General features: G+C 34.2%; 2 protein-coding genes across 3 annotated transcripts; one reads left to right on the top strand and one right to left on the bottom strand.

Moving 5' to 3' along the window:
• Window positions 1-963: 963 nt before the first annotated feature.
• LOC132049232 (thioredoxin reductase NTRC) lies at window positions 964-9866 on the top strand. Its single transcript, XM_059439956.1, has 10 exons — window positions 964-1358; window positions 2857-3064; window positions 3168-3273; window positions 4470-4735; window positions 5090-5369; window positions 5992-6099; window positions 7032-7118; window positions 7226-7330; window positions 7738-7868; window positions 9550-9866. Exons 1-10 carry the CDS (start codon window positions 1094-1096, stop codon window positions 9608-9610), a joined length of 1617 nt encoding a protein of 538 aa, XP_059295939.1. The 5' UTR covers window positions 964-1093; the 3' UTR covers window positions 9611-9866.
• A 513-nt stretch (window positions 9867-10379) lies between these two features.
• On the bottom strand, window positions 10380-15517 carry LOC132049233 (short integuments 2, mitochondrial-like). 2 transcript variants are annotated; one of them, XM_059439957.1, is made up of 8 exons: window positions 15252-15517; window positions 14244-14348; window positions 13384-13461; window positions 12957-13098; window positions 12784-12854; window positions 11646-11742; window positions 10874-11091; window positions 10380-10718 (listed from the first exon to the last, which is right to left on the bottom strand). In XM_059439957.1, the coding sequence occupies exons 1-8, from the start codon at window positions 15510-15512 to the stop codon at window positions 10464-10466; spliced, it is 1227 nt and encodes a 408-aa protein (XP_059295940.1). In that variant the 5' UTR covers window positions 15513-15517; the 3' UTR covers window positions 10380-10463. The 2 variants fall into 2 exon arrangements, with proteins under 2 accessions (XP_059295940.1, XP_059295941.1); XM_059439958.1 differs by lacking the exons at window positions 14244-14348; window positions 15252-15517 and having other exon boundaries at window positions 12957-13160; window positions 13384-13432.
• Window positions 15518-23603: the final 8086 nt, after the last annotated feature.

The raw sequence follows: 23603 nt of genomic DNA, 5'->3' as shown, positions 1-23603 counted from the left end.
TTGTGTTGCTTACTTTTTCATATAATGGCAATCAGTATATTCAGAATGTTGGAACTTTAGAGAAGCATGAACATCTTTCGTTTGAAGGTGTAATGTACTTACAATAAAACTATGCAACAACGTCATGCATACAATAATAAAATGATCTCAAGCATGTTTTTATCCCTGAAATTTAACTTTTGGCTCTAGAAAATCAAGGATATCCTTAATTCATCAGAAAATAATTTATGGTACGATTATACTCTTCGATGACAATAAATAAAGTACGGAGACAAATATTAGCTAATACTAGACTAATTTGCCGGTGCTTGTTTTACGCGTGGACGACTATATGTTGCACTTTCAAGAGAAAATATCAACGTCAATGTCTGTTTTGGAAGCCCGTTTTCTTACATGGATAACTATATGTTACACTTTCAAGAGAAAATATAACCGTCAACAAGGGTTTCGGTATAACAGAGACGGAGAAAGCGACAAAAAGAACATACACAAGAAACGTCGTCTAAAATGAGATATTAAATGAAATACAACAAACATAACATATCATTTATCTCACCAATATGGTACCTAATAACAAATTATATAACTAACTCACCTAAAATCTCCGCTTCGCATGTGTAGTAGATACTCAATTACTTTGAATTCAACTATCGCATCATTAATTTTTTTTTTCATCTAAATGAATATTGCATCTACCTCAAAACCAATTGCTATTACAGATAATTCATTCTTATTTTACAATCTATCATTTTTATCATATATAGAGTTTATATATATTCTAAGATAGTATTTTCAATTGTACAAAAAGCAGTTTTTATTATATAAAAAAAAAAAGAATTTTGTCATACCAAAAAGACATGTTTGGATGACATTTTTCTTCAAAGGACCAAAAACAACGTGAATATTATTTTATTTTTTCCAAAAAAAATATATAGTTGGTTGAGTGGTTATCCTCACCCCATAAAATTACGAATAGATCACACACGGCACAAAACCCAAAACAAAAGACCCAAAATTGTGTGCGTGTATGTATGTGTGAGCTGAGTGTATAGTTAGTTAGAACAAACTTAAGATATCGTATGCTCCGAAACCAATGGCTAATACTACTCCAAATATTACTAACTCCGTTGGTATCGGTATCCCTATCCGGTCCAAAACCCGACCCGTATCCACTTCCATAATGGGTCCTACTCCGTCGACTTTATCAACCGCTGTTTGCATTCCGACCGGCTTACTTATTGTAAACTCCGGTTCGAGTCGACGAAGAGTTGACTCCGTTAACTGTCACTTGACGCGTAACCGTACGTCGTCGTTTTCAATTCGAGCTTCGGCTGAGCCGGTAGAAACTAGTTCTTCAGGTAAATAACTATTTAACCGCGTCTCTATTTAAGTATCTTAGTTTGGCCAGACACGAAGTTTAAGAAACAAAAAGAGGCTTTTGAATCTTTAGATATGTAGAATGTACCGAAATGTATTTTAATCTTGTAGTATTAAACTAGTTCTTCAGGTAAATAATTTATTCTGTTTCAATTTAAATGTCTTAGTTTAAATGTAAGCACGTGTTATGTATGATAAAGAGAGGCTTTTGAATCTTACAATTATAAATTAAATATGTGTGTAATGTACTTTGAAAATGTTCTTTGAATCTTGTGGTTATAAACTTGTCATAAAAAGAGTCCCTCCGTTTACTTTTACTTGTCCGCTATTCCATAAATAGATTTTCAATTTTACTTGTCCAGCATATCAAGAGAAAAATAATTTATTTTTCCTGTTTTGCCCTTAGCATTAATTACTCATTCCAAATTTTTTTCCAAATCCAATGCAATTATACATTAATTAATATGGGTATCATGGTAAAATATGCACTTCATTTATTATTTCTTAAGTGTGTAATGCCTATAGTGGACAAGTAAAAGTGAACGGAGGGAGTATGATGTTTGAATTGTCATCAAAATTGCATTTGAATTACAAGAAGTTGCTGGTCAATTTTGCAGGCTATGGATATTCGTTTTGGTATCCCTCCATTCCAATTTATGTGAAGATGGTTCACTAGGCACAGAGTTTAACAGATAAAGGAATGACTTTTGAAACTTGTGGTCTAAAATAAGCTATAAAAATTTATGTGGCTGTAAATCATTTTATTAAGAGTAAAATGGGAAGTTTGAAATTAAACTGTTACTAGATAGGGAAACATGTCATTCTTTTTTGAACTGACTAAAAAAGAAAGAGTGTCACATAAATTGGAACGGATGGAGTATCTTTTTGGAGCATTTTTCTTTGTCAATTGGAGTCAAAGTTGAAAGTCCACCTTAAAAGTAGTAGAATTTTGATGAATAGAGTGAAATGATTGAATTGAAGTCAAAATTGAAGAAGAAGCATAAGTATCATCGAAATTACATTTAAATTATAAAAAGATGCTGGTTAATTTTGCAGCTTGGTTCTCTAGGTACAGATACTTGAGAATAGTTTTTTCATCTCATGCTTCTTTATTATTACCTCCGTCCCAAGAGTCAAATTATATGAACTTAGACCGACATTTTAAGATATATTTTTTCACCATATTGATTGAGAAGAATTGCACCTTATAGTACTTTTCATATAGTTTTTGAATACTAAATTGTACTTTTAAAATATTGATTTAATCTAATTCAATTTAGCTCCAAAGATTATTCAAATTGACCCTCGAGAAGCAAAATATGAGAACTAATATAGGACGGAGGGAGTATTGTTTTTTTGCTCTTTTATACAGCTGCTACGTTGCAATATTATATACTTTGAATTTCAACTGTCAACTTGTCTGCAGTTCTGCAATTGGAAGTATAATTCTGAGCATACTGGTGTTTTTGATTGTTGCAGCTCAGGGGATAGAGAACTTGGTAATAATAGGATCAGGTCCTGCTGGATATACAGCAGCAATTTATGCTGCTCGGGCCAACTTGAAGCCTGTAGTGTTTGAGGGGTTTCAAGCAGGTGGTGTACCAGGAGGACAGTTGATGACAACGACTGAAGTAGAAAACTTTCCTGGATTTCCAGAGGGGGTAACTGGCCCTGACTTAATGGATAGGTACAAAAAAAGATTTTGGGCGTTTACTCTCATTCATCTATTGGAAGTTTCCTTAGTTATAGACAAAAGGGTTGAATACTGAGAAATTATCTAATTTTGCTAGGATGAGGCGACAAGCGGAGAGATGGGGAGCTGAATTGTATCAGGAAGATGTGGAATTTATTGATGTGAAGAACACTCCTTTTATTGTCCAAAGTAGTGAACGTAAGGTGATGCGTCCTTTAGTTGCTGGTTACTCTGTCTAGGTTCTGTTATAGCTGCTTAATCTTTAATCCCCGTCAAACTGTTTGCGTTTTCTGAATTGGAGCTTTGATCTTTTAGATTTTCATGAGAGAATGACTTCTGATATTTGATGTTTTAACTAAATTGATGGGGGAAACAATATATGGATGACCACAATTTGTCTAGATCCCAGCAATCTTTTCTTCTTTTCTTGAGTCACTAATGATGGTTACATCTTTGAACTAATTACTAACAGTTTATATGTTTTTGTCAAGTTTTCACAATATGTTCTTAAACGAGTATCCAGAAAATTACAGGAAGTTAGATGCTAAACTTAGTTATTTTCTCATTTGGAGTAAAAAGCTAAACGGATTTCAGACATGTAATGGAAGAAGAGAAATAGACACAACATAATTCCTTTTCTTGGATAAAAAATATTTCATGCTATTCCTTACAAGGCATCTAAGTTCATGCTTTCTGGAATTTTTGATACTGAGTACAGAAAACCCAGAAAAAAAAAAATCTTCCCAAAAAAGTACAGAGACATTTTAACTACACCATGACTTCTTTATGGGTTTAATTGTTTTCCATTCAGAAGTGGTTTAATCAAGTACAAGCATAGAAGTCGTATTCTATTTTTTTGGCTTTTCTCTTTCCTTTAAGATATCTAGTTGACATGGCAGAACAAGATGCCTCACAATTTCCTGCATTTATTTTATAAGTTCAATTTGCTTCATTGTATAGAGAACAATATATTAGACTTGATCTTCTGAGTACCTTAGTCATTGATTGAAGAGTCTGACTTGTTCTCTGTACCTTTGACGTATGAAAGAAAGAGCATCCTTGGGTTGTACCTTTTACATGTGAAAGAAAGAGCATCTTTGGTTTTGTTTTCCAACTAGAATCCGTCTAGTCTTCGAGGTTCATCTGATACGTGAGATGGTCATGAAAGGTACATCCATATATGTGGCATCAGCTCTCTTTTGATTTCCTCCGCAATAACAAAAGGGATGATGGTCGCGTTTGTTTCAAATGTTGTAAGAGATACTGGGCTAGAAATGCTTTGGTTCTTGCAGATTGCCAGTTTGATTCTTTAGCCTTCTAGTTGCCTTACACCCTTTGGTATGTGGTTCCCACATTAGGGCCCTTATATTGGATCACTGCTCACTTCTGTATCTTTCAGGTCAAGTGCAATAGCCTTATTGTGGCTACAGGAGCTAATGCAAGAAGGTTGGGATTACCCCGTGAAGATGAATTTTGGAGCAGAGGAATTAGTGCCTGTGCAATTTGTGATGGAGCATCACCACTTTTCAAGGGTCAGGTCCTTGCTGTTGTTGGAGGTGGTGATACAGCTACTGAGGAAGCAATATACTTAACAAAGTATGCACGCCATGTCCATTTACTTGTCCGCAAGGACCAACTAAGAGCATCAAGAGCAATGCAAGATAGGTACTGATGTTTATGTACATTTTCCTATTTTTATTTTTTGTTTTTTTCCCTCTAAATGTTATAGCACAAGGCATTAGAATTCATCTTCAAATCGAGGTTGTAATCTGATGGGCCATTTTGTTTTCTTTGGTAGAGGTTGTTAGGGTCATATAATACTCTCCTCCTCCGTAGTTGTTTCCCTAGTTTCAACCTATCATCGCTTTAGTCTGCTTGCTATATACCTATTTCTGTAAATGTTGTTACATATCTATTTAAACTCATTCTTTGAAGCGGATTGAATTACTAATGAGCTATATATTTCGAGTTTCAACTCCCTGAAATGTTTGTTTAACAGGTTGATTATGGGGAATGCAGAGTTTTCAACAATCCAAACATCACTGTGCATTTCAACACTGAGACCGTGGATGTCGTCAGCAACCCAAAAGGCCAGATGTCAGGAATTTTGATCAGAAAAGCTGATACTCAGGAAGAATCTGTGCTTGAAGCAAAAGGCTTGTTTTATGGCATAGGTCACTCGCCAAATAGTCAACTGTTGGAAGGCCAAGTTGAACTTGATAGCTCAGGATACATATTGGTCAAGGAGGGAACAGCAAACACATCTGTGGAAGGTGTATTTGCAGCTGGAGATGTGCAGGTACTTACAGCAATTTATTATTTCATTCCCGCTGTGCTTTCCAGCGGTTTATTATTTCATTTCTGCTGTGCTCTCTCCTTTTTTTGAAACAATCCTTGTACTTCAAGTGGTAATTGTACTCCTAAGAAAGCTCAGGTTAATTATGCATGGCCCCTTTAGATGTATCATGTGTTCTGTGGATGAACAGCATGAATTCTAGCCTGGTCATTGAAACGTCTGAATTGATTTCTCAAGAAAAGTTTGAGTCGAATAAGTTCCTCTTTAGCAGGGATAGGTGTGGAATGAGAAATTGGTACAACTTCTGTTTTAAAACTTAATTTTAAGGTGTTGCAATGAGAGGGGGAGCCATCCAATAAAATATAATGTGATGCCATTTCTTAGACCTTCTCTTTATGAATTCTTAGGTGCCTGGATAGTGGAGATCCTGAGATTAACTCATGATTGGATAAAACATTTCTTTTTTTCCTTTGAATTTATTCCCCCACGCCCACGCCCACCCCCCACCCCCCTTTTTTTTTTTTTTCATGTAGAATGAAACTCATCTTGTGTTTTGTATTTGTCTTTGCAACTTCTTATAGTGAGATACTTCGTCATATCACCATGACATGTTTTCCATATGTAGGATCATGAATGGAGGCAAGCCGTCACTGCAGCTGGCTCAGGATGTGTAGCTGCTCTATCAGTGGAGAGATATCTTACAAGCAAAAATCTTCTTCTTGAATTCCATCAGGTATCTGACTTCTAAAAGTAACTAATTTTGCGGTCCTGTATATTTACTTTAAGAGTCATTTTATACATGTTCTCAAGTGGTTTTTAACCCAGCTCCTGAACATTGTCCACTTATATCTAATCTTTGCATTTTCTTCAATGGTAGGTATTTGTAAATTTCATAGCCTTCATATCCCCATGAAATGCAAGTTATTAGTCTTGGTAAAAAAAAGTTGCAAGTTATTAGCTGGTAAAAGTGCTTGTATCCTAGTGATCTAATTTAGTGCTTCGTAAAATGTATAGAATACTTATGTAGGGTGTTAGACTATTCATGCGAAGCTACCTGCAGGCCCAGATGAAGTTGTCTACACTTACTGGATGGTATCTGAATGTGGTTGACCATATAACAGAGCCTTTAGAACATTATTACTTATGGATTGTCATATTGTCTATGACAGAAAGAGTTTGTATGAACTTTTTTTAGCTTTATGAGTTTATCTTGATTGTGAGAATTCCATCAAGGTGGTCTGACAAAGAAATTGTTGTGCTTTCTGAAATATCGAAGAGGTGCATTTAAAGTTCTCATTTGAGTTACCCAGTCAATTTACTTTTTTTTAATGGAGAAACAGAAAGCTAGAGAAATACGTTCTAATGGTTGATTAATTTATGGATGCTTGGCACTGCTGCATTTTCTTCTTTTTTGTCCTGAGTTTTTGGGTGATTATATAGTATGAGTAATTTATATTTACTACTTTTTATTTACCTTATAAAAAGTAAGATGTATTTGTACTACTTTATGGGTTATATATGAAGTAAACTGGGTTACTCCAAGCAAGGGGCTTCTGACTTCCCTAACAGAACATAAATATCCTTCGAATTTTTGCTATTCTGCAATATGCCTAGACCAATAGTTCATTATCTAATGTAGCTTCCTGAACTTTTTGATCTCATCAGCCTGCTACTGAAGAAGTTAAGAAGGAACTCACCGAGAAAGATGTCCAAGAAGGTTTTGATGTAACACTTACAAAGCACAAGGGGCAGGTATGATATCTAAGAAACTTAGATCTTTCTGAATGTTATGTTTGAATGTCCATTTATCATAGTCAGCTTTCCTATCTGATAATCATTTACACTGTTTTCCTTCTCAGTATGCTTTACGGAAATTGTACCATGAGAGCCCAAGGCTTATGTGTGTACTGTATACATCACCAACATGTGGTCCATGTAGGACCTTGAAACCTATTCTAAGCAAGGTATGCAACTCATTTTGATAGAAATCTTACCGAGGATGTTTAACTTCCAAGTGTCCTTTTAATTAGCCATCACAAAGACCAATCTGTGAAGAGTGAAGTGTTAGGCCCTGTCAAACTTTATCGATGTACTATGTGGTAATTTGCCTTAAAAGATTCTGTTTCAATGTATCATTTTGAAGAAAGTTGAGGACTTGAAATCTTATGATCTTGATGAGGAATATCTTGAGATAAACCTTAAAGAACCCCTAATAAAGGTTGTCTAAGAGCTTTGTGCTTCGAATGACTTGCATTTTCTTTACTTCTACTCAGTAATAGTTGATTCGATTGGCTGCTTTTGCTGTTGAGTACTGGCTTTCTGGCTTTTGTAGTGCTTACAACTAACCTGTTCAGTTGTGCTTGTGCAACAGGTCATAGATGAGTTTGACAAGCATGTCCACCTTGTTGAGATTGATATTACTGAAGATCCAGAGATTGCTGAGGCAGCTGGGATTATGGGTACTCCATGTGTGCAGTTTTTCAAGAACAAGGAAATGCTCAGGTTGGATACATTTTTTTTTCCCCTTTAAAAAGTATATAAATGACCTGAATAGCTGTCTTCTTTTCTTAATTCTTTGTTGCACGACTTCCATCTATTGAACTTCCATAATTTCACCATACACCAAGTAAAATAAGCCTAGCTAGTCGTTGCTCAAGCCCTGTGAACTTTATTTCATCGGAAATGCAAATTCTTGCAGCTTCACTCTTTTTTTTTTTTTTTTTTTTCAGAAGAAGGTAACAGTTGTATTACTATGAAACAATAAACTGAAGCACCCCAAAAAAGGTGTTCAGTTTAGATCTTTACAAGCAAAAGGGTATAAAAAAGCCTGTCCAAAAACCTATATTTTTATACATTGCCTATCAAGTCAACTAATTCACCTACTTCCGTCCACAGATTCTGTTTACACCAAAAAAAGAACAGACTAAGACAGTTCATCCTAATTTTCTTGATAGAACTACTAGTGCCTTTGAAAAATCAAGCGTTCCTTTCCTTCCACAAACTCCACCAGATGCAGGCAGGGATGATCTTCCACCACTCCTCCTCACCACCTCTTTTCCCTATACTCCACCAGCTGCTTAAAATTCCCGAAGTAGTGCTAGGAATAACCCAATTTATCCCCAAGATACAAAAGAACATGTGCCACAGATTTAAACTTGTCTTGCAGTGTAAAAAAAGATGTTCATTGCTTTCGACCTCCTGGTCACATAGAAGACATCTTGAACAAATCTGGAAACCTCTTCTTTGTAACTTTATTTGAGTTTGGCATGCTTTCCTAATCACCAGCCAAACAAAACATGACACCTTCACTGGAATATTTACTTTCCAGACTTGTTTCCATGGCCAGTTTACCTTTACTGGGCCTCTTTGATTCAATATCCAGTGTATAGATTTTACTGAGAAAGTCCCTTTACTATTCAATCTCCATCTGGTTCTATCAGGGCAGTCAGATGAACCACCAAAAGTTCCCAGTAACTGTAGCAATGTTATAAAGCTCTCAACTTCCCAATCATCTGGTTCTTGCAGCTTCTCTCTTAGTTTTCATTGTCCTGAATCGATTTCCTTATGTTACCTCAAGATTCTTTTTCCTTTAATATTCATGTTTCATAGGAAAATATCATCTTTGAGTAGATCCTCTCTCTCTTTTAGGACAGAGTAGATCCTCTCTCTCTTTTAGCTGTCCTAGACTTATTACATGGCAAATGAGGAAAAAAGAACCTACAACTCTGTATATATTGCTCATTCTCCTTGCCTGATTGTTCCCTTCTAGATGACAGTACACCTCTGCTACTCGGGTCTATCATCAAATGCTGTCCCCTTATGTCACTTCCTTTCGCCACTACTATGACATAGTATAAATATTCATGTCCAACCGAACACCTGAACGTAATTTAGGGAATGAGTTTTTATCTGTTGAATGTTTTCCATGAAATTTGTGGAAAATATTTCACAGCCAACCCAATGGAGCTTCACATTCTGCTAGCTTTAGCATTATTAGTGGTTGAACCACTTTCTTGCAAATTATCATTTGCTTCTATCTCCTGCCCTAATTTCTGCAGCATTTGCTTTCTGCCCTGAACACCTGTAGAGAAAGAGTCATTGAACACAGCAAGTCTCGTAGCATTAACTTCATAAGCAGCTCGACTTACACTCATGCTAATTCCACTCTTTTCTGTAAATGCAGGACGGTATCAGGTGTCAAAATGAAGAGAGAGTATAGAGAGTTTATTGAAGCAAACAAGTGAAGGCTTTTCTGTCAATTCTTTGTACAACTTCCATTTTTTCCCCTTCACTAAGTTATACTTTTCTAATGCATGGTACCCAAATCAAATTTTGTTCAGAATGGATAATTCAATAACAGCCCAATACCTGTATTAGCTCATAATACGTAGAAGTCATACATCAAATCTTGTTTGTGTCACAAATTTAAAAAGCACTCAAGAAACTGAGATAGTATTCTTTGGCAAGTAGCCCTTAATTTTATCCATTGGATTGGCGCAAGTTGTTTTCAGAAGAGCACGTCTCTTCTTTTTCACAACGCATTCATCGGGAGGAAATGGGTGAACATAGCCCTTTACAAAAATGTCGCACAGTTCCAACTAGACTTTGAACTTCAAAAATGTGTTGTGAAATTGAAAATTTCTCCAGAACGCCTCAATTAAAAGTTGCAGTGATAAAAGGGAGTTTCATATCTATAATACTTATAAGACCCATTTCCATAGTCTATGAGAATTCCTATGATACCATGAAGAGAATGAGCTAAACAGAAAAACCCAAGTAATTCTGCCGATTATTGGGTATCACTAATTAATCAAGCGCCAAAATTGTTTAGTTCACATTACATTAACTAAAGAACTACCATCGAAATTATGACCAACAAAGTGAACTTGAAAATGTTGCATGCAGCAATGCTCGATGCTTTTTGCTTAAAAAATGTTACTACAAGATTCATAAAATAAAGTTTAGTGATATTGGGGCGAATTATTCAAGCAAAATTTGATAATGAGATCAAGGTAGAGGAACGAGATACTAAAATGATAATACACTATGGTACAGACTTTTGCTTTCAGTTGCAGATAACAAGTTTAAAAGGATGATTCAAGATACAGAATCAGAGGCATCAGGAACATCGTCTAGGATGACAGGACCTAGTTTCCCTGTTCTAAACAAAGTAAGAAATTTCTTTGATACCATTATCCGAGCCTCTGAAGCCTTATGAGGTATCTTCAGAGCCTTCTGCAACGCTTCAAACTGGTGGTCTATTAGGATCTCCAGGTCAGATTCATCTTCCAAACTACCACTGAACTCCGAGAGAGTGCTGCAGAGTGTGCGTTGGACTTCACTTACCATATCCTGCACACAAAGGACCTTCGTAAAAACAATGGCAACAAGAACAGAAGCAGAAGATTAAAAAAACACGATTAATTGAGTTTGTTTATACACTAAAAAGGTATGGGAAAATACAGTAGAGTTTTTAAGAATACCAAATTCTAAAATCATTTTTTCACCTGAACACGGTAGACTTTAGATTTGTTCATGGGCTTCTTTCCCTTGTTTTGAAGATCCTTGATAATACTTTCAGGTTTGTTTTCCAACTCATGGTGAAGGTCCATACTTTCCCTGTCAACCAAGTGCTTCCACTGAAGAGGAGTTCCTCGAGTGTTTAAAACAGCTAATAGGTATTGAGCAATTCGCTCTTCACCAACTACAGAATCTTTCACGGACCCTGCATAAGCATATGATATATAAATAAGAAATACCATAAAATTGGGCCAGAATAAATTACTAGGTGTAGTCATAGATCCTGCTTCAATTTGGTAACAAGTTACTCGTTTGTATGGTAGTTTCTTTCTCCCACCTACTGCAAATTACAGAACCCTGAGGTTATTATTTACTTATTTTGATTTTACTATTTTGATAAGTGACATTACCTGACTTGTTTTTGGGTAGTGTGACATAACTTCATATCCATCAGCTTAGAACAGCCAATGGACCAGCTAAACCTAACTGGAGCTTATATAATGTATTGACTAAGAAATGTAAACACCAAAAAGTAACTTCATGCAAACATATGTTTCCTTTACTTGTGCTTTGGGAGCAATATAGCAGGTGGGACGGGAGGTGATTATGCAGGCCAGAAAAGACAATAATCACGCCTATCAAGTACTGCAACAAAATTGGTTCCAAATGGCCTTTGTCGGCTCGTCTTTCCAAGATTCTCAGTAGAATAAAAGAACTTCAAGGACAATTTTATAATCTACTGTTCAAATAGGCACACACCTGCAAGAGCCAGCTTTAGCCCGGTTTCTATATCTGGAATAGTTGGAACCAACACTCCTGGAGAGTCCAGCACATAGACGCTAGGTCGATGTGCAATCTGTATGCAATAGCGTTTTAGTATCAGTAAGAATCAGCAACAAAAATTCACCAAATAAATGGCGACACTAATAAAATTAAGTAATCATGATCACAGGACCTCATGGAAATAGGGAGAGAGAAATAGGAAATATCAAAAAGTCATTCAGGAAAACTGAGAATGCTATGAGTTCAACAGTTGACGAGAAGTTTTTGAACAAATTAACTATCGTCACCACATATTTTGGTCTTCCACTTCTTTAAGTTGTTTAGAAAGTCAATACCTCTCATTTTTCTTTTTGAAAAGAGAAAAAAAAGGCTGAATTGACAAAACAATGCTTTATCCATGTGAATGCAATCTGAATCTCAGAGAAGATAACTGGTTTTCCAGCTAGACTAGGGACTCCAAAAGCATGTTTTTTATGTATTTTTTTTTTTTTTCCAAAATGGCGGGGTTCGGGCCAGCTCATGCACACCTCGACTATTCCACAAGGTACTTTCTGTCCCCCCACCGACACAGCTAACGGATAACTCTGCCCATCAAGACTTAGGCCAATGAGACGAAATCATCTACGAAGTACTATTTTTTGTGTCGGTTAGGATTTGAACATTGATCTCCAAGGTTTGGAACCACTTCATTGAGTACTAGGTCACACTCTTGGGTGCCGCAAGCATATCTTTTACTACTGATAAGCCCAGAAGTACAGATGCACAGTGAATATGTTTAACCATCATACAAAAAAATAGTATGTCTAACCAAAATAACTTCCCGTAGTAGAACTATATAAAACCAGGGTTTTTTCCTTGACTAAAAGTGGTCAGAATAAGATGAAAGACTGAAAACAAGATATCTGGTGAACTGCACACGCCTCATATATGCAGAAACCGTTATAGAAGAAGTAATTTCAACTTTGCTTTTTTAAAGTTACAATTCCAGGAACTACTGCATATACTATCCAGCTAGCGTAGAGTAATAGTTTTTTTTTAAAAAAAAAAAAAAAAAAAAAAAAGTGGGAAAGGAAAGTGCATAATCTGACCCTCTTTGTTATTGAATGTTTCTAACCTTGAATCCAGCAATATCTTGAGTAACACCAGGCAAAGGCCCCACCCTAGCCTTCTTCATCTTCTCCTGCACTAAGATTATAACCATCAATAGATAGTACACTCGAAAACACAGCCACTATCAGCTTCCTATAACAACACCAAAAGAGAATCACCAACAAAAACAAGCCTAACCTGGAAATCGAGATAATGCAATTTGATGGATGGAGTTGATTAAAGCCGATTTGCCAACATTAGGAACACCCACCACCATGACAAGGAGAGTAGGTTCCCTTGTCATAAGCTCCTTCAGTTTGAACTCAACCAGATCAAGAAGCTTTGGAATATGAATCATAGAAATTGGATTAAAAACTCTCTTAAGAAATGCAAACTTGCAACCTATTAAAAAAATTCAAATTTCTTGATCCAAGATCTAATTAACTAGATGTTTGAATAAAACATATAGAACATAAGCTGCATATAAGAGAAAATCTAATGCATTGATTGCAATCTGCATTTATTATTATTATTACGAAAAAGAGTTAAAAGGTAACTATAGCTGCATCTTTTACATGTTAACGAATATCGGCATAATAAGAGCATGGAAAAAAAGATGGCTAACCTTGTGTACAGAACTTCTACTGTGTGCATTTATTGGGAGGCACTCTTGTTTACGTGAATTGAAATGACTAATCCAACTCTGCATGGAATGAAAACAGAAGTTTCACCAACTAAAATTTGAAAAGCCAATACCAAGTAGCTGTAGATTCATATAATGCCTAACAAGTATTCCCTCAAACAAGCCAAAGTTTCAAAGTTGATATAATAAAAAATGTCAAAATAATTGCATTCTAATAGCGATCATTAAAATATTTGATGTTAATGACAACTTCATGAAAGAACTAACTAGTAAAATGACAGATGCTAGCAAACATAAGACTAAACAGCTTTGAGATTCTAAGTACAACTAGAACATTGCTAGAGAAGACATAAAATGTCAACGCGATAAGTAACTGCATTGTCTTTGCCGTGTGCTAATAATAGTATCTCATAAGGTAAAGAAAATTTCTATTGCATTCGTAACAGACAAGAGCGTGTTTTGATACACAAAAAGGATGCAAACTTTAGAATTATTTGTTAAGGTTCTACTTATTCTTGGTAGACCATCGGTATACAAGTACCAAATGCTGCACATCTTTGGACTTCATAAAGGCAATTTAACTTAACCAAGATGCTCATTTCAGAAAGGGAAGCTTATCTCTACACTTTTAATATAATTGATATATTCTCAAGGTGAAAAGTACTTGAGTCAGTAATGAATAAGATACAAGAATGCAACCAATCTATCTAATAAGCTCCCTATAAGTTCTTTTTTTTTTTTTTTTTTATTAAAAAAAAAAAAAAAAAAAAACAACAACTACTTTGAAAAAGGAATTATTGGCATTTACTACTACATGAAGAGGAGTGTTAGAAATTAGATACATGCATGAGGTTGCGGTTGGCCAAATCTTGCTTATTCAGGGCAATCACACGCCTTTTTCCGGATAGCATCGGCTGCAAGTCTTCATTCGCTGACGACAACGGTATCTGAACACACACACACACACATAAAATAATTGAACCAAAAACAGTAAAATTCATCGAAATAAATGACCAATCTGTTCTTGAATACAGAATAAAAAAAACAATTTGTGAGAACCATAGGTTCAAATTCCAGCGGAAACAAAAATAATACTCCCTCCGTCTCAATAATGACACCATTTGACTCGACAGAGTTTAAGAAAGAAAAAACTGAAATTTGTGGTCTAAAACAATCTTTAGACATTTGTGTGACTATAAATCGTTTCATTAAAGTAAAAGAGAAATTTTAAAGTTAAATTGTAGAAATGTAATATTCTTTTTGTGACAGACTAAAAAGCAAAAGGGTGTCACATTAATTGGCACAGAGGGAGTAGGTGATTTCTCACCATGTGTCCTAATCTTGGTGGACAAAGTTTAAGAAAGAAAGACATACTTTTAAAATTTGTGGTCTAAAACAAACCTTAGATATTTGTATGACTGTAAATCATTTCATTAAGGTAAAAGAGAAATTTTAAAGTTAAATTATTTCTAATTATAGAAAAATGACATTTTTTTGGTACAAACTAAAACGAAAAGGGTGTCACATTACTTGGCGCAGAGGATGATTTCTCACTATATGTCCTAACCTTGGTGGGCAGAGTTTAAGAAAGAGAGACACACTACTGATACTGATATTTGTGGTCTAAAACAAACCTTAAACATTGGTAAAATGAAAATTGGTAAAATGGAAATTTTAAAGTTATACACTCTTTTAAGATAGACTAAAAAGCAAATGATGACACATTAATTGACTGACTGACAACTAGGTGATTTCTCCCAATCTATTCAAACATTGGCGCACAGAGTTACTTGATACATGTTATAAAAAAATAAAAAATAAAAAGACAATTTATGGAAGTAAGAACATACACGGGCATCACGAACTTCAATAACAAGATCAGATACTTTAAGGCGTTGACGAATAGCAAGTGTGGCAGCAGCCATATGACCTGGATACCAATTGATATTTCCACCACTTTTTGTGAAACCCATTTGCCCTAACCATCCTTTCTTCACCACTCCACTTCCCATTTCTCTCTGTTTTAATTTGCTTAAACCCTGAATCTTGAATTCACTGTAATATAAATGGAGTTTCCTTAAACCCTCTTTCAGTTTTTTTTTTTTTCCCATGTTAAGTGTTGTAACAATGGTTCTTATCATGGGCCTATCTCAATGATCCAGAATGAGAATTTAAGGAAGCCCAACAAGCTTTCAACAGATGATAAAATTTACAAAATAGCCATCTTTTAGCCCCTAAAATTAGCAAAATGATATTCCTTCTGTCTCAATTTATGTGATATATTTTTCTTTTTAGTCTTTTTCAAAAAGAATGAGACATTTCTATATTTAAAAATATTTTTACTAAAATTTTTTCCTTTTATTTAAGCCACACAAATATCTATGACTTGTTTTAGACCACAAGTTTCAAAAGTCTTCTTTTCTTTCTGAACCTCCATGCTTTGTCAAACTATATCATATAAATTGGGACGAAATTAAATCACCAGTACATTGTTATGAAGTTTCATAGTGAAATGTGAGACTCCATAACAATGAATATTTTTTAAAATACGATGAAAAAAATGACTAGTAAATGTTAATTCTATATTGGGGATAAAGGAGCTAAAAGTTAAATAGGACCTTAAGAAATTGATCCAACTTGTACTCTTTTCTTTGTGTTCTATTTCATCATATTTGAAGGGGAAAGATAAAATTATAGCATTAAAGTTGGATATATATCTAAAACTTATGATCGTGTTGAATGGCCCGATATTCAACATGTAATGCTTAAAATGGGTTTTCACAATAAGTTTGTTGATTGGGTCATGACTTGTGTAACAATAGCGTCTTTTGCCTTTAATTTAAATGGGGACATCAAAGGGTCTGTTATTCCATCTAGGGGCTTACGACAAGGGGATCTTTGTCACCTTATTTATTTCTTATTTGTGCAGAAGGGCTTTCAAGATTATTGCACTCAACTGACAACAAGGAACTTTAAAAGGCTTAAAGTTGGCAAGAAACGGACCTTCAGTTTCACATTTATTTATTGCGGATGACTTGTTTATTTTTTGTAATGCTGATATCAGTAGTGTTTCTCAAATTAATTCTGTCCTCGACACGTATGAAAGATGCTTGGGACAAGTGATTAACTATGAGAAATCTTCAGCTTTCTTTAGCAAGAACACTACAGAAGAGGAAAGATCAGAATTTTGCTCTACTCTTGGTAATATATAATTATGTACAGGGGGATAATATTTAGGGTTGCCTATTGTCGTAGGAAAATCTAAAAAAAATGTTGTCTTTTATAAAAGAAAGAATTTTATCTAAAATTAAGAGTTGGAATGTAAAATTCTTAAGTCAAGCCGGAAAGGAAGTCCTATTAAAATCATTGTTTACAATGATTATCCTTCTTACGCTCCCATCACATTGTTTCCAAATGCCTGATGGATTATATAAGGAAATCACGAGTATATTTTCTAACTTTTGGTGGGGTGAGAATGATGAGAAGTGAAAAATGCATTTCGAAAGATGGGAAAAACTGTGTGAACCGAAATTTAGAGGTGATTTGGGATTTCGGGACTTGAAAGCTTTTAACATGGCTCTCCTAGCTAAACTAGCTTGGAGAAATTTGACTGAACCTGACTTGCTAGTTTCTGAAGTGCTAACAAGTAAGTATTTCCCGAATGATTCCTTGTTACTTGTACATGCACATAGGTATACTTCTTGGGTGTGGCGAAACATTTTGTGGGGACGTGATCTCTTAGTTAAAGATGTCAAATGGAACATCTCCAATAGTACATTAGGGAGAGTGTGGAAGGATCCATGGTAGCCGAGAGACAATTCTTTTTATCCATTTAGTATAAATAGTGGTGTCTCACAAAACTTAAAAGTTTCAAACTTGATAGATCATAATACTAACTCTTGGAACAACCAACTATTGAATACTTTATTTAATGAGGATGATGTCAATACTGTTCTCACCATTCCATTATCTCTTAGGGATAACAATGATAGACTTATTTGGCATTTTACGAACTCTTGCAAGTATGAAGTAAAGTCTGGTTATCATTTGGCATAACTTGTCCTATCACATGATAATAGTTTGGCTAGTCGACCAGAGAGTAGTTCCCAACGTTTCCCCAAATCCGTCTGGAATCAACTTTGGTCCATGAATATTAAAAATAAGTTGAAACATTTTTTGCGAAAATGTATCTTAAATACTTTACTGGTTAGAAATATTATTGCAAAGAGAATACGGACCATAGATTCAACTTGTCCTATGTGTGGTTTGGAGCCTGAAACTTTAGAACACATGTTTTTCAAATGTCAAAACTATATTTGGATACTAACAAATTTCCGAATGCTAAAACTTTAATGCAATGATCAATATCTATTTTATGGATGATTTGGAAAGCTATAAATGATTATTTATTTAACTCCTTGCAACGGAGTGATGCTGAAATTTTATCAAAAGCTTTATATGATTTTGGTGAGTTTACAGAGGAACTAAATAGGGTAAAGACTATGCGACAGGAGCTACAGGTTGTGACTAACTCCACTGCCTAACTACTTCTCCAAAAAGTGTGTTACTTTATATGATGCAGGTATGGTTCAAAATACGCGTCAAACAAGTATTGCAATGGTTGCCTTGAAGGCTAATGGTAATGTTTGTGTGATGATATCTGGAATCTCAGAAGCTATCTAGATGATGTAGCTTTTATGTATATAAGTAGATGTGCTAATACATGAGACATGAAATGGCGTAGTTACAGCTTACCGAGCACATGACCTTAGATAGGAGGGTATGGAGGACTCAGATTAGGGTAGAAGGCTAGTAGATAGTCTCATTTATCCTTTCATATTAGTAGTCGCATTATCGCACTATAGTTTCTTGTGCTTCGATTTCTGCTACTATCTGTTATTTTTTGTACTTTGATTATCTTATTTTATTTGTGATAGCTACTGTCCCTTTGCAAACTGCTTCATCATGGCTTAGTCGCTTTCGTTATTTTCATTTCCATATCGCTTTGAAGTTCTTGGCCTTATCTGACCTCTTTTTATGTTATCTATTGAGCCAAGGGTCTTTCGGAGACAGCCGTCCTACCTTGGTAGGAGTAAGGTTTGCGTACACTCTACCCTCGGGATTTCAATGGGTTGTTGTTGTTGTTGTTGTTGTGTAGCCATGTATTAGCGAAGTTTGCTGTATCGTTATTTCATGAAGTCTCTTGGGTTGAAAATTTTCCAGCTTGGATTGTAAAAGAGTCTTCTCACTGCTTTGTACAAACTGAACAGTTTTTGATGAATGCATATTAGTTCTGGTGAAAAAAAAAATCATCATATTTACATACAATTTGAATAAGATGTGAATAGGTGAAATATATAGTTGCCTACTTTTTCAGCATATTGTGCTTTCGGTGCTTAAGATTATAAAACAACGTGTGTTGTTTATCTTACATTTTGAATTCTTGGGCCTCTTCAATTTTTCCGTGTTAAGTGTTATAATGGTTCTTTTCTTGGGACTTTCTCAATGATCCGGAATGAGAATTGTAGGGGAAGCCCAAATGGCATTCAACAGATTGCAGACAAAGGACGGGCATTCAACAGATTGCAGACAAAGGACGGCCGAAGTGCGTGAATACCCGTTTTTTGGGTAGCCGTTTAAGTTTTACACGATCTTGAATTTTTTTTGCAAGTTTATCCACTTTGGGTACAACTTCAGACAATCGTGTCTAAGTTTGAATTTTTCATGTAGGATTGAAGTGCATGTGAAATTAGCTAAAATCTAATTTCGGTCATGTGCATCTGGATTATTTTATTTTTTTTTGCAGAAAAAAATTGTTCAATTTCAAATGGGTCAGCACTCGGTGCCTTAACTTGACCGAGCGAACCGTCATGAAACATAATACTCACAATTATCTTGAAAGACTCTGTATATATAACAGAAACTGAGGGGTTTGAATACAGAAGACTGAAACAAGACTCCTATGTAAGCCGGGTCACAACATCTGATTGAAAGCGTCAACATACGTTTACACGATTCAACACTTATATCTACTCCAAATAAACTCAAATTCGAACATGAGTTCCATATACCATAATGAACAGAGTTCAATCATAAATTTGTCAAAACAACAACAAATCTAACAAACTCATTTAGCACCCTTTTATTTTTTCATGTATGCACATATGATAATACGTGGCCAAATACATGTAAAAATGGGCTCAAACTTCAGTCATGTGGGTCTGAGTTTTTCATGTATGCATGAATTTAAGTCGTACATATTGAAGTGCATGTAAATTTCTTAAAATTTCGATCAATGTGTCTAAATTCTTTTTGTCAAAAAAAAAAAAAAAAATTATTAACCGAATTTTAATGATCAATGCACGATTAATGACGCTCAAATCTAGTTAAGTTTCATATATCACAAAGAACAAACCTCAACCATCAATTTGTCAAACCAACAACAAATCTAACAAATTCGTTTTGCAATAATGGTGATTTGTCATTGTTTCCAAGACCCCTTTAGTTTGAGCTCACTTTTTATATTTGAAATTTCTTCAAAACATTATATTTCAATTGTTATAAATTCGAAAAATACTATTGTACAACAACTAAGAAGGAGCAAAAGAGGAGGAGGAAAGGGAATAGCAAATTAAAAACTTTCATAATGATCCTCGTAAAATAATTGATTCAATTATGTCAAACTTTCCATTTTTATAATAGTTACAAAATCTCCATGAATAGGATAAAGGCTATAAAATTTTAAATTCAGCCATATTATGTAAGAGATTTTCACTGATATTGTTTGACCATAAATCTTGAAATGGAGGAGAGTGCAACTCATAAACATCAAGTACATTCGAATTTGATACTTCCAATGCATAATATAGATATGTATAGAACAAAATCATTAAGATTTCAATAGATGCTAGATTTAAACCTATATTTTAAAATTACAATGAGTAACTACTAAGAATCTTAAAGGTCAAGTTCATCAACTTTAACTTCTAAACCCGCCTTTGTCTTGAAAGTGAAAGTTGTATAAGTACATTCTATGTACTTGGTCAACCTATTTCTTCATGACGAACATAATGTTTTTACTTTGAGAAAAGTCAGTAAATATTTTTTAATTAATAAAAAAGAGAAAGTGACTTTTTAAATCTTGAAAAGCATGGCCAAATGTCGGTTTCATTAGAATTGATGATGGAAGGGTTAGACTAAATAAATATTATTCTCATGTGTCAATATGGGAATGGATCATATTTTCATTGTCTAGATTTGCCACCACTACTTACAAATGAGAGTATGAAATTAAAATTTCGTTAACTTATTATAAGACTAAAGTATACTCCGTGAGAGGTTGAGCTTTCATAGAATATAACTTTTTAATTTAAAGAACTGTGTATGAAAAGTACCACGGCAACAAAACGTTAAATTAAAAAATATATTTTATCTATAATTATGTGTTCATACTTTCAAAAAAACAACCATCCATACAGGGCGGTTTTCCTTATTGCATTAGTCATGTTTATTTTGATATCCTTTTTCAGTCATTCGATGTGAACCCCTTCCACACCAGTATGAAACATTTCTTTTCGGGATTCACCTGATTTCATAGCTTGAAACAACCCGTCCTTAGCAATAAATATTTAATTTAGTGATAATTACTAATGAAATTAATACTAAATCTCATGGGCTGTCAATTTGAACTTTTTTTGGTAAAATAATTAAAGTGACAAAAGGCTTGGACTCCTTCTTTGTAAAGTTAATAATTAGTACAATTATTTACAAATCTTATATTCATAAATGATTGATCATCGTCATATTTGAAATTCATATAATCCTCCCAACATATAGTAGTCTAATAAATATAATAATTTGATACCATAAATATAGTGATCTTGTTGTCAAATAAACAAGTATAAAAAGGAGGCTCAAGTCAAGGTCCATCAACCAGAAAAAGAAAAAGAAAAAAAGTATTGTAGCTTTTATACTAAATTACTACTTGCAAATGTCTAAGTTTCTTGCTTCACTTTTGGTCCTCTTTGTTGCTATTGCATCAGGTCCTAATTAACTCTTTTATATATGCTTTAAAATATTATAATTATTATGTTCTGCTTACCTGCTATTTTATTTTAATTTTTATGAATGCAGATAAGAGATTTGTTCCAATGGCATACGGACTACGATATTATTGCAAAGGTCTGATCGGTTATAACATTTGCACCCCTAGTAAAGATAAATGCATGCCATTATGTATTCAAGCAACAGGTTCTATTGTTGAACAAGCGACATGTCTGATAAAAGGTGATGGTTCTTCATATTGCGAATGTGTATGGTTCTGTGACAAACACATACATCAAGAAAAACAGCTGAAGATTGCATCACCTACTCCTGCGCCTGCCCGTTATTGATGTTTTGAATCCAAAAGTATATTTTACGAGTCAAACTATACAAAAATCTATGTAATCTACAATTCTCGTACCATTCGCTATATAAGCCTTTGATCTCAAAATGATAGCTCCAAGTGACTATATATTCTCGGCTTTATTTTTGGAGAACTATGCGGGCTCGGTCCAAAACATACATTATCACACCATGTTTAATTTTAAGAACCATAGAAGAATATATATACCCACAAAAATTTTAGAAAAAGAGGAAAAAAAACTCATTACTAAACTTGTTGATGGTATGAAATAAAATCAAGGTATATTTTTTATTAGATTTAAATTGATTATAAAAAAAAAATTAGGCAAAAATTAGGATACATTATGAGAAAATCATTTTTTAATTGAAGAGAAGCAAATGAAAGACTTACGTAATGATTCTCATAGAATAATCAAGTGAAGTTTTCAATCAGTAGATGCGAGATCATGAATTATTAGTAAGTACTTCTAATGTTCAATAAAAGATTTCAATTATGCTACGAAACTGGGGTGGATGCAGCTCATAGCATCAGGTACATCCGAATATATATATATGTGTGTGTGTGTGTGTGTGTGAGAGAGAGAGAGAGAGAGATCATTAAGATTTTATTTTAGAATAATAATGAGTTAAATACTTAGAATCTTAAAATTTGAATTCATTAAAATTTGAATTCATCAAATTTAAATTCTGAAACCCCTTTGTCTTAAAAGTGAAAGCTATCCATTTTATGTATTTGGTCAACCTACTTCTTCAGGACAAACATACTGTTTCTATTTTGAGAGAAGTTATTAAATATTTCTTTACGTAATTAATTAGAAAAAGTTACTTTTTAATTCTTGAGTGGGGGCATTGGGATTGCTACCATAAGGCTTAAACTAATAGCCCATTTGGCCAAGCTTATTTTTTCCCCCAAAAGTACTTATTTTTTCAATAAGTGCTTATTTGAAAAAAAAAGTGAGGTGTTTGGCCAAGCTTTTGGGAGAAAATAAGTGCTTGCAGGGAGTAACGAACGGTTTTAGAAGCTTAAAAACAATAGTTTTTGCCCAAAAGCACTTTTTTGACAAGTAATTTTGAGAAAAATATACATAGAAGCACTTTTTAAAAGCTTGGTCAAACACTAATTGCTACTTAAAAGTGCTTTTTAAATTAATTAGCCAAACACAAACTGTTTTTCGCCAAAAGTACTTTTTTGAAAAGTACTTTTAAAATAGAAAATTTTTTAAAATAAGAACATTTTAGAAGGCAGCAAACGAGGTTATAAGTAATATTAAGTCATTACACAGGCACTTGTTTGGGAGAGTATATTAACCAAAAAAATGAAGGAAAAATAGAAGAATATTATTATTAGATTTTCTATGAATATCATCATCATTTTATAGACAGAAAACAACACATGTAAAGTTTTAAATGAAAGTGCTAAACATTTAAGATTATTGTCCTAGGTATGCTAAATCAAAATGCACTTCTCTATTCTTTTTGATATTTTTTTCTTTTTCTTTTTGTTTGGGTAAAGAATACAGTTATATTGAGAAAAAATGTTAGAAATTGAGAGGAGTGAACTGCAAATAGGAATGTCAAATGGACGGGTTTTGATGAACTTGGACAGATCAAAATATGTTGAGTTAATAAATGAGCGGGTGCATAAAGCGGTGACAACTCCACGCCCGCCATTACCTCCAGTCAAAGAATAACTCGTTTGATGTTCGTGACAGAGGTATTAATAAACCCACTAGATTGGCCACCTTCAAATTTAGTGGTAGCAAACCTCCTGATCTGCGGTATAAAAAGGTTGGTCA

The sequence above is a fragment of the Lycium ferocissimum genome, chromosome 3, assembly GCF_029784015.1.
Source record: "Lycium ferocissimum isolate CSIRO_LF1 chromosome 3, AGI_CSIRO_Lferr_CH_V1, whole genome shotgun sequence".
Lineage (NCBI taxonomy): Eukaryota > Viridiplantae > Streptophyta > Magnoliopsida > Solanales > Solanaceae > Lycium > Lycium ferocissimum.
The sequence above is the reverse complement of the archived record's forward strand: the minus strand, read 5'-3'. Positions and strand labels throughout refer to the sequence as shown.

Coding starts and splice junctions, on each gene's coding strand:
- LOC132049232 (XM_059439956.1), top strand. CDS start 1,094: ATGGCTAATACTACTCCAAATATTACTAACTCCGTTGGTATCGGTATC. Junction 1,359..2,856: donor GGTAGAAACTAGTTCTTCAG/GTAAATAACTAT, acceptor TGATTGTTGCAG/CTCAGGGGATAGAGAACTTG. Junction 6,100..7,031: donor TTCTTCTTGAATTCCATCAG/GTATCTGACTTC, acceptor TGATCTCATCAG/CCTGCTACTGAAGAAGTTAA.
- LOC132049233 (XM_059439957.1), bottom strand. CDS start 15,512: ATGGGAAAAAAAAAAAAACTGAAAGAGGGTTTAAGGAAACTCCATTTA. Junction 13,099..13,383: donor GTAGAAGTTCTGTACACAAG/GTTAGCCATCTT, acceptor CATATTCCAAAG/CTTCTTGATCTGGTTGAGTT. Junction 11,743..12,783: donor AAGATATTGCTGGATTCAAG/GTTAGAAACATT, acceptor TATTGCATACAG/ATTGCACATCGACCTAGCGT.